The 17,313-nt window shown below is 42.2% G+C and overlaps 1 protein-coding gene across 1 annotated transcript in view; it reads right to left on the reverse strand.

Annotated features, from left to right (window-relative positions):
* The window catches only part of LOC101938293 (collagen alpha-1(XXIII) chain), a gene marked incomplete at its 5' end in the record, with an annotated part of 85,386 nt that overhangs the window by 27,308 nt on the left and 40,765 nt on the right, over positions 1 to 17,313 (reverse strand). The window contains 8 exons of the mRNA XM_065553647.1: positions 602 to 679; positions 1,252 to 1,296; positions 2,258 to 2,320; positions 3,224 to 3,268; positions 5,504 to 5,530; positions 5,981 to 6,007; positions 8,740 to 8,775; positions 9,750 to 9,866. Of these exons, the coding sequence (XP_065409719.1) occupies positions 602 to 679; positions 1,252 to 1,296; positions 2,258 to 2,320; positions 3,224 to 3,268; positions 5,504 to 5,530; positions 5,981 to 6,007; positions 8,740 to 8,775; positions 9,750 to 9,866 (438 nt within the window). The remainder of the gene's footprint in view (positions 1 to 601; positions 680 to 1,251; positions 1,297 to 2,257; positions 2,321 to 3,223; positions 3,269 to 5,503; positions 5,531 to 5,980; positions 6,008 to 8,739; positions 8,776 to 9,749; positions 9,867 to 17,313) is intronic.

Here is a 17,313-nt window from a genome sequence, read left to right on the forward strand (position 1 = left end):
CTGTGTCTTGGGTGTGGCTATATGGTTAGGGCAACTATGTCCACTGTTTAGGCCCCTGCTCCCCTCTTCTATCTTCTGGAGGGTGTGATGACTCCCCCACTTCCAGTAGAGCAATGAAAACAAGGAAAACACTTCTGCTCCCACTGCCAGCCAGCTCTACTCTGTTGGGATTCTACGAAGCCTCATAATCCTTAGCACAGGTGTTCCCTAGCAATAAACACTAGCAGTTATGGAGCATCTCGGCTTTTCGGTCTCTTTCCCAGCAGCCATGCTAATGATTATGGGGCTTCTCTCAGGCCCAGATCTATGGTGATCAGTGGGGAAGGAGTAGCTTGAGGAAAGAGAGGGTCCTGTGTGGACAATGTGAGGTTCAACCTTCCTAATTATCTTGCAATTCCTGCTCATCAATCTGGAAGCTCCCGATCACTGCATCAACCAAACTCTGCAGGGTGAACTAACTTCCCCAAGCTACTCTAGCATATGTTTCAAGATCAGCTCTCTCACAGATTCACTGGATTTCAATTGGTGCAGTAATCTCAGCTGGTTAATTCAATTCCAGTTAAGAACAGGAGCACACAACAAATTATCATCATCATCTTACCTTGAGTGCATCCAGGATTCTGCCATCATAGTCAATTATTACAGTATCTCCCTGTTCGCCCTTCAGGCCAGGTGGACCCTGGAGACAACGGCAAATTGCAAACTTTGTGATAACAACGGTGGTGTTAGCCCCTGAAAAGTGGGCAGCATGAAAACAACAGCTAGAACAGGGATAAGTACTATTTTGGACCCTAGACACTTTTGTATTTGTCTCCATATAAATATTACACATGCAATCGATACAAGAATGTAGCTATACAGAGCAAATTCTGAAAGGACCTGGAAGTATACATTGAGTGACAGGCAGAATGTAATAACCTAAGCTGGAATTTGACTGGTACAACCTCATTCTTATGAAAAAAAGTCATGGGATCTTTCGGTGACAGCAAGCGGTCAGCACCTCTCTGAGGTCAATAGTAAAACTGGATGCAACTTAACTGACTTCACGGGAGCTATCTGCATTAATTTGGCTCAATATCTATATGGTGATTTATTTTAATATGATCCATCTTCCTTATTATTCTTATACAGTACTGAACCCTTCAACTATACAGCAACAGATGACAGACAGAGTTGGATGGAGGAAACTGACCCATGTTAAGGAGAATACAAGAATCTAAATTAGTGAAGCAAAAACAAACACTCATATACCCTTGGTCCAATGGGTCCATCCCCTCCTCTCTCACCAGGATCACCCTGAAAATGAACATCACATTTATTAGTCAGAAATAATAAGGAAAGTCAGAAGTATTATGAAAAAAGTCATTTACTGCATGACAGTCAAATACTTATTTTAGGTAAAAGTATAGTCTCAATAAGAAACTCCAACTGGTCAAGGACAAATGGATTTTAGATATTTAGACGCATATGCCTTGCTAAAATAACCTTAAAATAATCTAGCTGGCAACAAAAGAACCCAGCCTGATCAGATATAAGACGGCAAAACCATTTATACAGATTTGACCTCCCACTGAATATATTTACAAGTCACAAAGTGATGCCGTTTCAATAGCTAAGCATTTAAACCCTGAAAGTAAAAGTTCCTAATAGAGTGATACCAGCTTGAAGCAGAAGCACCAGCAAGCACAAACCAGCACTGCTCCTATGGATTTAGAAGTAGAATGGCCAAGAGCGGTCTCCCGGTTTTGAATAGTTTCATGCATGACAGGAGCATGACTGCTCTGAGCATAAACATACTTGGATGCAGATTCCATTAAAGCAAAAGCAACTGTAGAGAAACAGCTGATCGTGAAGGGCGGACCTGTTCTGTTGTCACTGCTCAATACAGCTAGGTCATGTTGGTGCATTTCTTTTCAATTGTGAAGAAAAAGTAAAATTGTGAGACACACTAACACTAGCTATGTAGAATGGATATAGTATTAATCAACACACGCGATGTAGAGGACAGAACTTACAGATTTCTTGCAAGATAATGCAGCCAAAAATGTCAGAAAGTGGTGATTTGGGAACTCTATTCTCGGTCTCAACCCACCATGGAAAGGTAAAATGCTAGTGAAAATTTACAGGCTATGTTTTGTTTTTTGCCATTTTAATGCAATTTTTAGAAAAAAATGTTTGAAACTCTTGTCAAACTGAAACCCACTGCCTCAATGCTGTGTGACCATCTTCCAGCTTAATGAACCTGTCTTTTATTTACCTTTGATCCTGGCAATCCATCTAATCCTTTCTCTCCTTTGGGACCTGTGCTTCCTTGCTCTCCCTGAAAATAAGATAATTCACACTGAACCTTACCAGGTATGAACTTTGAAGCCAAAACATCTTAAGTCTAACTTGATAGGACAGAAAGCAATTTTCTTAAGGTTACAGTGCTTTTGCCTTATCTTAAACTTCTACACAGATGCCGGAATTATCAAAGCTTTGCTTTTATTCTAAAATGTCTTCAAGTGCTGCCCGTGCCCAAAAGGGAATTTGAAAACTAAAATGAAGCTTTCGGGCTTTCAAACGCAGGAGTGGAGGACACGTTCACCAGCAAACCTTGTCCCAAAGTGGCAGCCACCATGAACATTTAGGCCCTACAATGGGAGACTTCCATGGAACAGAGTCTGCTATACTTTTGAAGTGAAGTTATTATAAGGACCACACACATCCTGAATTTCCAGGTCCGGGCAATTCCCACTGGCTTTGCCTGATTCAGTTCTGCAAGATCAGGTTCTAAATGACAACTTGCAGCGTATGTCTGCACCACAATCACAAGTGTCATTTAATTAATGTAATAATGTGTGTTCTGACTTGCAGGGCTAGCCAGTGCTGAAGCTTGTGCAGCTGCAGCGTCACTGCTCAGGTACCCACGCTAGCTAGATACGCCCCTCGATGGCCGTGGAGACAAACCCTGTGTTATCATTTAGTTAGTGACTGTCAACACTTTCAAGTCAACAGATAACAAATGACAAGTGAAAATATTTGGTATTGGCATTAATACCCTAGGCGTATAGATTACACGTCTATTGTGCCTCTCTTTGTTCTTTTTAGTTTCAGATCAAAAGTGTCTGTTTATGGCTCTCTGCTTTAGGAGCAATCTGCATTGACTGTGATATCTGGCCAGCAACAGGTACCAGATGGTAAAAATAGCCACCAGGCAGACAGATATAGAGCTGAAATTTACCTTAGGCCCTTGAAGCCCTGGCTGTCCTGGGGTCCCATCATCACCCTGGTAAAATAAAAATATACATAGAGTGTCTATCAAACCGTGAAAATACACAGGGGTCAATAGGCCAGCCAATGTTACCATGGGGTAAGAGCTCAATTATACTTATCACCATAACTCTGATGCGCTCTTGGGATAGGGCCAGATTTACAGGGTTTTTAGGCGCCAATTGGGATTTACATAAGAACCTATGCAGGTTAAGTGCCTAACTCTGATTGGAAGTCAAGAGGCCTTTGCAAATCTGGCCCATAATATACATGAAGATTCTGCCTGCATTTCGGAAATCGAATGCATTATATTCACTAAGAATTCTAACTTGTCAAAAAGGAGATTCACAGGTTTAGCTAGTCACTTGCTTTCATTGTTACATTTAAATTAAAGATTGTTCATGAGAATGACAGAGTTTAACCCTTATATATTGAAGATTCGGAGCCAAATTCTGCCCAGAAACACACAAGCCCTTGATTGCCTTAAGGGAAGTAAGGATGGAATAAGGCATGAGCCTTTTGGAGTTTTGGTTTCAGTTCTCTGGGAGACATTGATATAGAACAGACTTGGGCACCAATATAAAAACTGGATAGGCAGGATTGCTCATGCAAGGCTCCCTGGTCTTCAGTGGGCTACTCAGAGCAACCGTTTGTCCTCCTCGATGAAAGGCCAGTCTCTTGTAGAAGAGCAGATGTGTGTTTGTGAGCTGCTCTCCTTCTTGCCAGAGAGTATACTTTCTCCAAACACAGAGATTATGTCCAGTGGGCTCCGCTCCTCAGAGTACGGTGATGTTTGTTTGGTCAGTCCTACGAGAGATTCAGATTGACCAGTGCTGGCCTGATGGAGAGCAGCAGTCTCAAAAATTCACCCATTTTATTTTCAATTAATTCAGCAAAAGGGCTCACACCTTCAGCCTTGTGTGGCATTTTGGCTGTTTTATTCTTTGTTAGGGTTACCATACGTTTGTATTTTCCCGGACATGTCCGGCTTTTTAGTTCTTAAATCGCCATCTGGGAGGAATTTTTAAATATCTAAAAATGTCCGGGAAAATACGGACATATGGTAACCCTAAGTCCAAAGTCCCGGGGCTAGCGGTGCTTCCTGGGGCAGCTCCCGGCGCCCGCCCGCCAGCGGGAGCCTGCAGTGTGGGCGGCCCCAGGCACAGAGGCGGAGGAGGTCTCTGTGTGCTGCACTGGCTCCTTCCTGCCCAATCAGAGCTGCGGGGGAAGGGCTTGCAGGGGCTGGCAGCGGGCAGAGAGCCCTCCGCTCCTCCCCCACAACCCGACCCAACCCTAGGAGCCAGAGGGACCTGCCGGATGCTTCCCGGGAGCCGCCCCAGGTAAGCATCACAGAGACTCCCAACCTCACCCCCTGGCAGGTCACTCTGGCTCTTAGGGTCAGGACAGGTCAGGTTGGGGGGGGGGGGGGGTGGAGGGCTCTCTGCGGCTCCGGCAGCTCCCATTGGTGCTTTCCCCAGCCAATGGGAGCCATGGAGCTCGCGCTTGTGACGGGCACAGCACATGGAGACCCCTCGGCTGCCCCTGATCCTAGGAGCCAGAGGGACCTGCGGCAGGAGGGGTGAGTAGATGAGCGGAGGGGTGTGTGAAAAGGCCAGTGGTGGGCAGCGGGGGTTGAGGAGATGAGCAGCAAGGGAGCCAGCAGCGGGTGGGTGGGCGGGGGTGAGGAGGCAAGAAGCAGCAAGCCAATGGCAGGCGGGGGTTCTCAGGGCAGGCATGGGGGTTTCTGACAGGGGAGCAAGGAGGTGAGTGGCAGGTGGTAGGTGAACGGTGGGTGGGGGACTGAGGAGGGACGCAGCAAGCCAGCGGTGGGCCAGGGGGTGAGGAGGGGTGTGGTGGCGGGGCAGAGCGGGGAGGGGTGGGGCAGAGTGGGGGCGGAGCATGGGAGGAGCGGGGGTGGACTCTGGGCGGGGCCGACACCCCCGTGGAGTGTCCTCTTTTTTGAATGTTCAAATATGGTAACCCTATTCGTTGTTGACGAGGCTAATGTAATTACTGCTTCTGGGCTGATCACCATAATGAAAAAGATGCTGATGGCACAACAATGTCTATTTCAAGGTCACAGAATTGCTATTGTTTAATTGAACATATGCTAGAAATCCTGAAGAATATAAAGTGTGAATCAGTGCAATCAACCATGACTAGAGCCTTGCTCAACCTTGTTTCTGCAAATGGCTCATTGTGTGTGATGAACATCTTTTTTTTTTTAAAGAAAGAAGAATCAGTATCTTACCTTTCTCCCTGGAAAACCAGGCTCACCCTTCAAAAACAAAACACAAAGGAAGGGAAATAAGAGCGAGATACCATGAAATATAGTAATGAGTCATATTCATTTTTAAAATTATCAGTTGAAGTGGAAATTTTGTTCTACTATTGATCTTCATTATCTTCTCCTGAAATGCCAAAAAATCCAGTGTGCCTACAGTATGCTAAAATTAAAAAAGCAAATTCCCCCTCCTCATTCTAAATTTCATTGTTTTACTTCTTTAACAATTAGCATACTTTCTGTCCAGAAGATGCAATAAAAAAATAACTTTTCGGTTTCCAGATAATGGCCAATTTGATTCCCTGGAATTCTTAGATGCAATTGATGAAGAGGAGATCACATCAAACTGAAAAAATGTGTGCAACCCTGCCCAGGCACATAGAGGCATTCTGAAGATTCTTGCCTTGTTAATATTAGAGGTATAATAAACTATTTACCACCTACCTTTAGTCCTGAAGGTCCCCTTACACCCTGTTAAAAGTAAAATTTATCAGTATATTTATTTGGAAATAAAAGCATAACAGGATTTAAAAATATACAGCTATAAATGTTTACAGCTCTGTAGAAAATGGCGAGGATGCCTCTGTCTGTTTTCGGTTCTGTATGAACATTACTACAGACAAACATTCTCAGTATCAATGCACTTTACCCCACAAATAATAAAGAAAATGCTCTCTAAAGATTTCTATTTTATGTATGAAAAATGTCCCATAAATTGTTTTGGAATCTGACTCAGTACCATAACTCCGGGCTAGACCGTCGCATAAAACAAATAATTGAAATGTTACAGGTGGACTTGTAGAGCTTGGTTATGTGGCTATTTTATATGTTCCATAGTGGGGCTCAAAAATATGCTCAACGGAGGATGTCCACAACATCAATGCTTTCCAAAAATCTGCGGGTGGGGAAGCAGGTGATTGGTTAGTAAAGCAGCATTAGAGTAGTTTGTAAATATAGCTGTTTATGAGATAATATAGACTAGATTCCAGGCGCTGGGGCGAATTCATCCCTGACATAAACAGGCACAACTCCCATGATCTATTTTCACATTGTGAGTCAGCAACACTAGTTATTTAGAGTGGGTTTCAGGATCTTAACAGACAGGTTTCCAAGAGGCTATCCTATGCGAGGAAGAGGAAAACAGTCCAAAGGGTGTTAGAACAACTGTACCTAGCTGGGAAGGAAGTCCCTTCACTCCATGGTTTGAGAAGATGAATTTAGAGCTGTTTGAGTCATTGTAACAGTTGGAAATGAACTACCATCACCACAGAATCATAGAAATGTCGGGCAGAAAAGGACCTCAGGAGGTTATCTAGTCCAGCCCTCTGCTCTGAGGCAGGACCAAGTAAACCTAGACCATCCTTGATGTTTGTCTAACCTGTTCTTAACCCCTCCCCCATGATAGGGATTCCACAACGTCCCTTGGAAGCCTATTCCAAAGATAAATTACTCTTATAGTTAGAAAGCTTTTCTGAATATCTAGACTAAATCTTCTTTGCTACAGATTAAGCCAGTTATTTCTTGTCCTACCTTCAGTGGACATGGAGAACAATTGATCCCCATCCTCTTTATAACAGCCCTTAACATATTTGAAGTGTTATCAGGTCCCCCCTCAGTCTTCTTTTCTCAAGACAAAACACACCCAGTTTAAAAAAAAAGAAGTCTTCAGGTTTTTTTAAACCTTTTATCAATTTTGTTGCTCTCCTCTTGACTATCTCCAATTTGTCCACATCTTTCCCAAAGTGTGGTGCCTAGAATTGGACACAGTGCTCCAACTGAGGTCTCACCAGTGCCAAGTAGAGCAGGACAATTACTTCCCATGTCTTACATACAACACTCCTGTTAACGTACCTCAGAATGATATTAGCCTTTTTCACAACTGCATTCCATTTTTGACTCAATTTGTGATTCACTAAACCCCCCAAGAGCCTTTTCCACAGTACTACCACCTAGCTAGTGTTTCCCCATTTTGTAGTTGCACACGACCTTACCCACTCCACTGTGGGTGATACCTATTCTAAACCAAACGTATCCAAGTAGATTCGGCAAAGATCTTGCAGCACTCTCTAGGATGGTCCTCTGGGGCCATCTTTTCCTGTATCTCCAGGGGGCCCTCTCTCTCTTCCATATCTTCTTTTGTCTGCTGACAATAAATTCTTCACAGTCTTCACTGTGATTTCTCTGCTTTTTCTCCTGCTTCTACTTGGGATACCCAGCATAATTTTTTTCTGTGGTTCTTTGCCCAACTTTCAGATGCTCCACTGCCTTGCTGAGTGATCTTGCTTGTTGTTGCATATGACAAAGTAGGTAATCCATAGATGTAAAATAAAATAAAAAATAAAAAACAAAAAACAAAACCTAATATTTTTTAATGCTACAAAGGTGTAATACTTCATGGCCTTCCACATGGTTCAATACTCAGAACTTTTTCTTCTCTCAACCTTCTTTTCTTGGTTTGAGAAAGGTGTAGGAAAACAAGTGAAAATAATCCACATTTACCAACGGTGTCCCTTAAGAATTAACCCTCCCCCTGAAAAATATAAACTTTGTCCTAGGGGAAGTGGGTGGCACCAATGAATCATCATCTGTCAGCCAGATTCTGTTCCCAAATTTTCACAATTCGATCCTTGTGAAACTCAGCTTGGCATCGTAGCTGCAATGACGCCAGTAAGTAGCATTAAGAACGTTTTCCCCAATTAAAAACAAAAGCTCAGCGGAAATAAAAACTACCCCAAAATTCACAAAAGGCTTCCTTGACTCATTAGAATCCAAATTTTGGAAGTGTGGGACATCACAGAGGAGGCAGGGGTGGGGAAAGTGGGGGCAAAGGAGCTTTATGGAAGAGCTATAAGAAGAGAGACTCACCTCTTTTCTTTATGGTGATGCAGGGTCTTATGGTGCATCTGAGAGGGCTGAAGTATCAAGGCAGTATCTGATTGCTTCAGTTTCCTGTACAACTTTCTAAGCTCAACAATTGTCCATCTCTGGTCATGTGTAGCTTAGCGTAATAGCGCTGTACTTTTTAATTAGCAAGCAATGGCACAAACAAAATAATTTGCTCTATGTGGTTATGGAGGGGAGTAAATAGGACACCCAAGCCAAAAACTACATGCACTTCTGAGCTAAGCAAACAGTCCACACTAGGGAAGCATAATTAATCTGTTAGTGCTGACACTAAACACGGCAGGAAGAATACTACTAACCATCACTCCAGCTTCCCCCGGCTCTCCTTTTAAGCCCTGGGGGAAAGAAGTTAATCAAGTCAGTGAAGTTGATTACAGATATTTGCACCAAAACCCTTCATCCTCCAAAAAGTTAAAAAATAATTACTGAGAGGTTCATTAATTTTACATTCTGATTTTTAAAAAAAATGAATTACCAATGAGTTGGAGATTTGCAATGGGATGGGTGAAGGTTACTCATCAGGGAGGAAATAAACTTTGCTTTTTTATAAATTTTAAAAAATATCCTGACTTCTGATTTTCTGCTCAGAATACTACACAACCTCCTTCTCCCCATACTTCCCATCTTTAGCCCACAACTTTTCCGGGATAATTACCATAATTTCACTGATTGTGAAGCTACCATTTCTCTAACAACCGGACAGTTATAGAGAATTAAAGACATTTGTCAGGTTGCATCCAGAGGAATCATTAGAAGCAGCTCTGAGGCCACCGATGGTGACTATTCTCCTCCAGTTGTGATAGGGAAAGAGAAACTCAAACTTTGTGGGCTAAATCCTGCCCTCTGCTAAAAGCCTAGCGGTGGTGAGCACTGCTAATAACCAGAGCCAGTGTGCTGGCACCATGCAGGATGGGCCCTGTGGGCAAGCAGCCATGCTGCAGGGTAGGGTACACACTTTTGACCTCTTTAACGAGAAACACACATCCCAGCTAGCAAGTGCTGGAGACCCTGGGGCCTGGTCAGACACCCCAGCTGCCAGACCTAGCCTCCTGGCAGCCACAGTTTATTGACCTATGTCATTGCTCCCTTTCCTAATGATCTCAAGTGCTAGGTGAGAATCCTATCCTGATGCAGCATCACAGGGCGGGGAAAGGCTCCTTATATCCCCTTCCCCTACTAGTACCTCCACATGGCCCAGACAGGCACGGCCCTGTGCCAGGTGGCTCCCAGATGAAGTACACTGTGGGCATTCTTAGAGAGCACCCATTCTGTTTTACAATGTGAATACTCTGTATTCTTCATTCCTTACAGGGAGGCCTTGTGGTCCCCTGGGGCCATCTTTTCCTGTATCTCCAGGGGGACCCCTTGCACCCGGTGGTCCTGGGGGACCCGGTGGGCCAGCAGCTCCATCTTGACCTTGATCACCCTGTAGGAAGTTCAGACAAACATTGTGATGTGGAAAAAAACCAACACAAGTGCTGACAGCAAACTAACTACACTGAGTAGGAGAGAAACCAGCAGGGGGCATGCCAGGGGGATAGGTCTTTCTGATAGCACCACCAAAACTGTTTGAATGGCTTGTCCCATAGTGATGGTTAAGATTTGAAGACAGCCAGTTATGGTGCTTGTGCGCACATGTGGGTGAGGAGAGCTCTTCCATGTGGATCATGGATCACAGCTCACCCTAGCTTTAATGCATGGTGACAATAAAGCAAATTTGACTGGATGATTTTTTAAGGTGAATGCCCTGGATACAGCCTTATAGTAAAGGATTACAGCATCCTGGAAGAATGGTCCCAAACACTGCATGGGGACACTGCATGATTTGGGTGAAATTACTGTAGGCTACTGAAAGGTTTTGTTTGGTTAAATAAGAGACAGCAGAGAGAACCTGTGAAAAGACTCAAATTCCTCCAAAGTCCGCAAGAGCACCATGGCATGCAGGGGTGTGTTTAATTAGAAGGCTACAGCTGTAGGTCAAAATTCTCTGTTCAGATCTGCCAAGCAGTTCTCATTTCTGCTATATGCACAAAGCTGATGGTTTCTGCACATATCCCAGAGAAGTTTGCCCCGTAGAGATTTATTGGCATGCAGGGTACCTTCTAGCTTTGCGGCTGACCAACTAAGTTAAATAATTGGGATCATGGCCAAGATTTTCAAAACTGGGTGTCTAATTTAGGCTCCATAGTTAGGCACCTGAATAACCTGATTTTCAGATGTGCCGAGTACTCAGTACTCCCTTTGATCTGACCCATATTTTTCCAAAGACGATCCCAATGGATTTTAACACTGAATGTCCCAATCATGCAGTACCTATTCAGACAAGACTCCCAATGGGCCATTAAGGTCTTTTTTTCCCAATTTTTATTGATCCCTTATTCAGGGTTTTGACCCACACCTTCCAGCAGGAGTTTTGTCTGAGTGAGTTGTGCAGGACTTAGCCTCATAGCAAATATGAACATAGAAAACACTAGTTAAACATTAACGCCTGAATATTAAATCACATACTTGATATCATGCCTACTTCAAGCATGGTTGTACTACCACCATTTAGTAGATAATAAAGGAATCAAAACATATTTAATGACATCCCTCTAGTACGGTGGTTCTCAACCTATTTGCCACTGTGGGCCGCATCCAATACTACCTCTATGGCCCTGAGGATGTCACATGGGCCACAGCTCTTTGCTGATTGGGCCGCAAGTGGCCACAGGTTGAGAACCACTGCTCTAGTACAACTGAAATGTAATGATATTAAAATGCTCCACTTGCACCATACTTTGCCAGTAGATCAAGAAAAGATGAGTCTACGTCTCTACTTGCAATTTTAACACTAAAGAATTTAGTAGTGTACACTTGTTTCAGTTAAACAGCCAGAAAAGCTTGGTCAGAAGGTGGAGCACTCCTGATCTCAGAATGAATTTCACTACTCAGATGACCAGCTACTGATCCCCTGGTGAACTCCAATAGCCCAGCCTTTAGGATGCAAGCTGGTTGTTCTGACATGTGGAGTTAACAGTAAAAATCCCCATGAAAAGACTGAATCATAACTCTTAACAGCATCCGGACAGAATACCAATCTGAACAACACAGGAACAGAATTGTGTTTAATATGGTCCACCCACAAATCAGGGACCAGGGTGGGATTTTCAGAAGTGTCTATGTGAATTGGGAGCACAAAGCCTATTGCCATTCAATGTGATTCATTCTCCTAAATCACTCAGAGACTTGAAAATTCCACTGCAAAGCCGGAAGACTCTACCCAATTTTGTCTCAGCCAGGAAATCTCCCAATGAATTTTGCCTAAGTAAAAATTCAAGTTAGGACTTGCGGATTTGGACTGATCTATTTCATTGTGCGATTACTACTATTATTCATATGGTACAAGTATAGCATATAGAACTATCCTTATCCCCGCCTCCCCCCATGACTCACACAAAGAGCCAGACCCTCAAGGCCTTGGTTTTCACTCCTTCCTTACATAGGCAGAACTCCCACTACGTTCACATGGAATTTTGGTTGAGTTAAAAACTGAGCAGGACTCTCAGGATTTGGTTCATCGTATTTATGACTTACAATGGCAATAAGGTGCTATTAGCTAATAAGGAAACATAATTCAGACAGAAGCACAGCAAGCCAGAAGATGTAGATTCAACACATCTACCTTAAGGATTCGTCGGCTAAAGACATGCTGGTCATTAGAGAGAAATCCATGATTGAGGCGAGGGAAAACCATCTAGCCAGGTGAGTGAAACGTAGAGCGTGAAAGATCAAGAAGTCAAGACAAAGGTTACAGCATGGGAGTGATTTTTAAAAGGTTCAGTTAATATTATCTAACAAAGTAACTTCACCAAGGAATAAAGAAATGACACTGGAGGAAATAACCAGGAAAGAGAAATAGTGAGAGCTTTAAGGTCATTGATTCAAGTGGAGGCTTTGTCAGTAGCAAACACACACATGAGAGCCAAGTCTTTTCATTAGCTTAATGCAGAGGAGGGAATTCAGAGCTGGCAGGGTACAGAAGGTTCCCACATGCCAGAGTTTCACTATACAATAAATACATTATTCCAACAAGACACAATGGAAGATATAGCCCACTGGAAGATATCCCCCCATCTCAAGATAGCAAATATATTATATTTCCTCAGTAGATATAATGAATATTAATTCAGTCATCTGCCCCCAACTCACTTATAAATCTCACAAAATTTAGTGGATGAAAAACAATCCAATCAAGCAAATGTCATCATTCATTGCTGCTTTTTTTAAAGCTGGCATCTGTAGAGAAGTGCGAGAGACATTTAATTTCCGAAGAGACAAGGTGCGTGAGGTAATATCTTTTATTGGACTAACTACTGTTGGTGAAAGAGCCAAGTTTTGATTTCCACAGAAGTTGGTCCAATAAAAGATATTGCCTCACCCACCTTCTCTCTGATATCCTGGGCCAAACACAGCTAAAATAATGCTGCAAACATTTCATTTCTTAAGAGCGCTCTTTTTTTTTTAGATTCATGTGCATGAAACTTTAACAAAATATCGTGAGCTGAACGTAGTTGTATATGACAGATTTGTGTTTTATCTTTCTATCGGCAATTTGAGTTTGGCGAGTACAGATCACCTAGTTTTCCCTTCTTGAGAGAAGAGCAAGGGATACTATTCCAACTTCCGTCTCAACTACAGACTGTGGGAACATTTTTGTCAGCTTAACCATGCAGCCTGTTGCTTGCCAGTGTCTGTTTCTATAATTTCCCAAGGTACCAGAGGGATATAACACACATTATCAATAACATCTTTCTTCAAGGAGCACTGACAATGCTGCGGACAAGTGCTGAACACTTAACTGAAGGTGGAAGTGCTCGGTTATTGGCAGCTGAGTGGTATGAGACGGAGTTGCACAGTTCTTGACACCTTCATGACATGTCCAGATGATAAGTCCTGTCTCCTAAACTGCTAAGCCAATATGATGTCAATTAAGTTATCATCAACTAGGCTGTTATCTCCTGACAGGGAAGCGGCTTAGTAATTTTTGGCAAAGCTTACAACTTTTCCTTTAACTTTCCCTTAACCTGACGTCCTCCGATGACTCCCACTGTAGTATCTTTTGCCCTGCTGCTAGGAAGTCTATTACTTGGGCCAGTCAGTAATGCATACACAAAAAGCATAACGTTTTTTCCTTCCCAAGAACAAAGCATGTCGCTCTGGCCACACAAAACAAATCTCTGCTGGCCTAAACATTCCCAAGTCCATCACTTGCTTAAGTGTAAGTCACTTGTCTACATATGTGTATTGTCAGAAAAAATGAGATCATATGATGTGAGACAATCTATAAATCTAGAGTGTATAAAATGGGGGCTTGAGTAGAGAGAATAACCATACCTTTGGGAAATAGAACTACATATTTAAGTGGTGGATAATAAATTCCCTATGGTAATATCCGGCTGAGGCCAGTTCATCTCTCACAATATAATGCTGGGGTCCAACATGAGATGAATATCTACTGTTCATCTCTCTCAGTAAATAAATGAAAGAAAAGTTCACAGCTAAAGTTATTGATCCTGAAAAGACTTATGCATACGAGTAGCACTACTAAGGATAGTTACTCGCACGTGTAAGTGTTTGCAGAATTGGCCACTCAGTTCTCAAAAATTAGCACATAATACCTGTATAAGGTAACTATGTGAGCAAGAGTTACATCCATTTATGCAATTGTGTGTTTTGGGCACACATTTTACATAGGTGCCAGTTATAGAAAATTAAGCCCTAATAAAGTTTATGACACCCAAGAACAGAAATAGAGTGCATAGCAATGAATTTTAGTAGTTATTCTTTATCTGCGTTGATCTCCTTTTCATTGTTTGTTTTCTCGAGAATATTCATGAGTATTTATTTTTTTCTAGTCTTTCCATACTCAACATAGTGATATTATGTTTGTATTAAGCTTTGCATTAAATAGGTCCTTTCCCCAGCCATGCTATTTTACAGATCAGGCTCTTATTGGATACATTACCAGTTATTTATCCTTTTTGATTATTATTACCAATTATTTATTCTATCTGATTCTTTATTCTTTTTGATTCTCATCACACAGAGCTGTGACACAGCTTCTTCTATCAGCTAGGAAACAACTTTAGGAAATAAAGCTACCACTGAGACAGCAGAGATAATACAGATTGAAAAGCGACAAAGAGTCCTGTGGTACCTTATAGACTAACAGACGTATTGGAGCATAAGCTTTCGTGGGTGAATACTCACTTTGTCAGATGCATGCAGTAGAAATTACTTGCCTCTGGAAATTCCACTACATGCATCTGACGAAGTGGGTATTCACCCACGAAAGCTTATGCTCCAATACGTCTGTTAGTCTATAAGGTACCACAGGACTCTGTCGCTTTTTACAGATCCAGACTAACACAGCTACCCCTCTGATACAATACAGACTAAGTTATGGAAACAGAACTACTCTAGGCCAGATGGTATCAAAGGACAGTATGTTTTAGGGACAGGAACAGAGATGCTGAGCAGTGAGTAAGTGCTTTAGAAACCCAGACACATCTGATTTATTTGTGAACCACAAACTTTTAGCACCAGAATCTGATTGCTTAACTGCTGAGGCCCCAGAGCCAGGGATTCCCCAGGGACACAACACATTGAGAAATTGGGGCACAAACATATTTCATAACATGGACGCTTCTGAATGCACATTGTTTTTACATGTAATTGACAACATCTGTGCATTGTTTTCAGCCTATTTTTCGTTATATAAGACAACTGCTGCACAATCACTCAGGAGGTTTTGTATTTAATCCACCACCGTGACACTCCAGGAAAAAGCAGAGCAACTCATTGTAGAGTCAAACCTCGTCAATCACTAGACTCCTTTGTGTTTTTCTCTTGTCAGACAGGATCTCCTTGTTTGTTTGTTTGTTTGTTTGGCACTTTTTTAATCTAGCAGAAAAAAGCATAATGAGATCCAATGATTGGAGGATGAAGGTAGACAAATTCAGACTAGCCAGAAGGTGCAATTTTTAACACTGCCGGTAACTAACCACTGGAACAAGTTACCCAGGTTTGTGGTGGATTCTTCATCACTTGAAGCCTTTAAGACAAGAGCGGCTATCTTCCTACAACATATACTATAGTGCAAAGAGAAGCTATGGGGTGGATGCCAACGTTACTAGGTAAGGTTCTCCAGCCTGTGTTCTGTAGGAGGTCAGACAATGGTCATAGTAGTCCCTTCTGGCCTTAATAATAATCTCTTCTGTAATTCACATAGGCCCTGATCTTGCATTGTGATCCGTGCAGGCCATTATGGGTCTCTATTTGGACAGACTGGTGTTTCTGTTCAGAGCCACAGAGTTCATAATCTGGAATCAGGGTCAAAGGGTAGAAACCACATCCAGCACAAGGCTCACACCCCATTTAGACCATATTTTGAGGACTTGGGTGGGAATTTAAATGGTGCCTAAGCCTGGTGCTGACCCTCTACACAGGGGTGAACTTCATCCAAAGAGAAAAGGGACAAATCTTGGAATCCAAATCTGCTCTAGGTGTTTTAAAGATGGCGGGTTAAGCATTTCAAAAGGACCGAAGTAACTTAGGAGCCTAAATCTCCATTTAAAAGTCAATGAAACTTCAACTTGGGCACTTAGGAGCCACTTTTGAAAAATGAGACAACCTCCCAACTGATTTAGGAGCCTTTGAAAATTTTACCCTGAATTGTCAGTTTACCTCAGTCACTGTGACACCAGGTAGGGTTATAAAATGACATCCAACCGTAGGAGACTGATTCTGCTGAATGCCGAGTGCCACAGCACCTTGTCAGAAGAAGCCCTAAACATTTTAGCTCTGATTCAGAACTTTCAGTAAACATTTAACAAGCGATTATCTCTGCACCACGTCAAATAAAGCAAAATATTCCTCCTGAGGATGAGAAAAAAACCCAAAGATCATTTCTACATCTCTTTCCTGTCACACATGGCCAGTAAGTGTATTCCTGGTAACCTGGTCTCACCTCTGAGTTATACAGGAGGAGTTTATATAATTTTTAGGGCTGTCAAGAGATTAAAAAAATTAACCGTGATTAATCGCACTGTTAAACAATAGTAGAATACCATTTATTTAAATATCTTTGGGTGTTTTCTACATTTTCAAATATATTGATTTCAATTACAACACAGAATACAAAGTGTACAATGCTCACTTTATATTTATTTTTGATTATAAGTATTTGCACTGTAAAAAAACAAAAGAAATAGTTTTTTTCAATTCACCTAATACAAGTACTGTAGTGCAATCTCTTTATCATGAAAGTTGAACTTACCAATGTAGAATTGTGTACAAGAAACCTGCATTCAAAAATAAAACAATGTAAAATTTGAGAGCCTGCAAGTCCACTCAGTCCTACTTCTCGTTCATCCAATGTTGCACGCTTCCTGTTTACAATGTCACCTGAAAGTGAGAACAGGTGTTCTCATGGCACTGTTGTAGCCGGTGTTGCAAGATATTTACGTGCCAGATGTGCTAAAGATTCATATGTCCCTTCATGATTCAACCACCATTCCAGGGGACATGCATCCATGCTGATGAAGGGTTCTGCTCGATAAGAATCAAAAGCAGTTGCATGTTGATTTTCATTATCTGAGTCAGATGCCACCAGCAGAAGGTTGATTTTCTTTTTTGGTGGTTCGGGTCTGTAGTTTCCGAATTGGAGTGTTGCTCTTTTAAGACATCTGAAAGCATGCGCCACACCTCGTCCCTCTCAGATTTTGGAAGGCACTTCAGATTCTTACACCTTGGGTTGAGTGCTGTAGCTATCTTTAGAAATCTCATATTGGTACCTTCTTTGTGTTTTGTGAAATCTGCAGCGAAAGTGT

The sequence above is a fragment of the Chrysemys picta genome, chromosome 8, assembly GCF_011386835.1.
Source record: "Chrysemys picta bellii isolate R12L10 chromosome 8, ASM1138683v2, whole genome shotgun sequence".
NCBI classification, from domain to species: domain Eukaryota; kingdom Metazoa; phylum Chordata; order Testudines; family Emydidae; genus Chrysemys; species Chrysemys picta.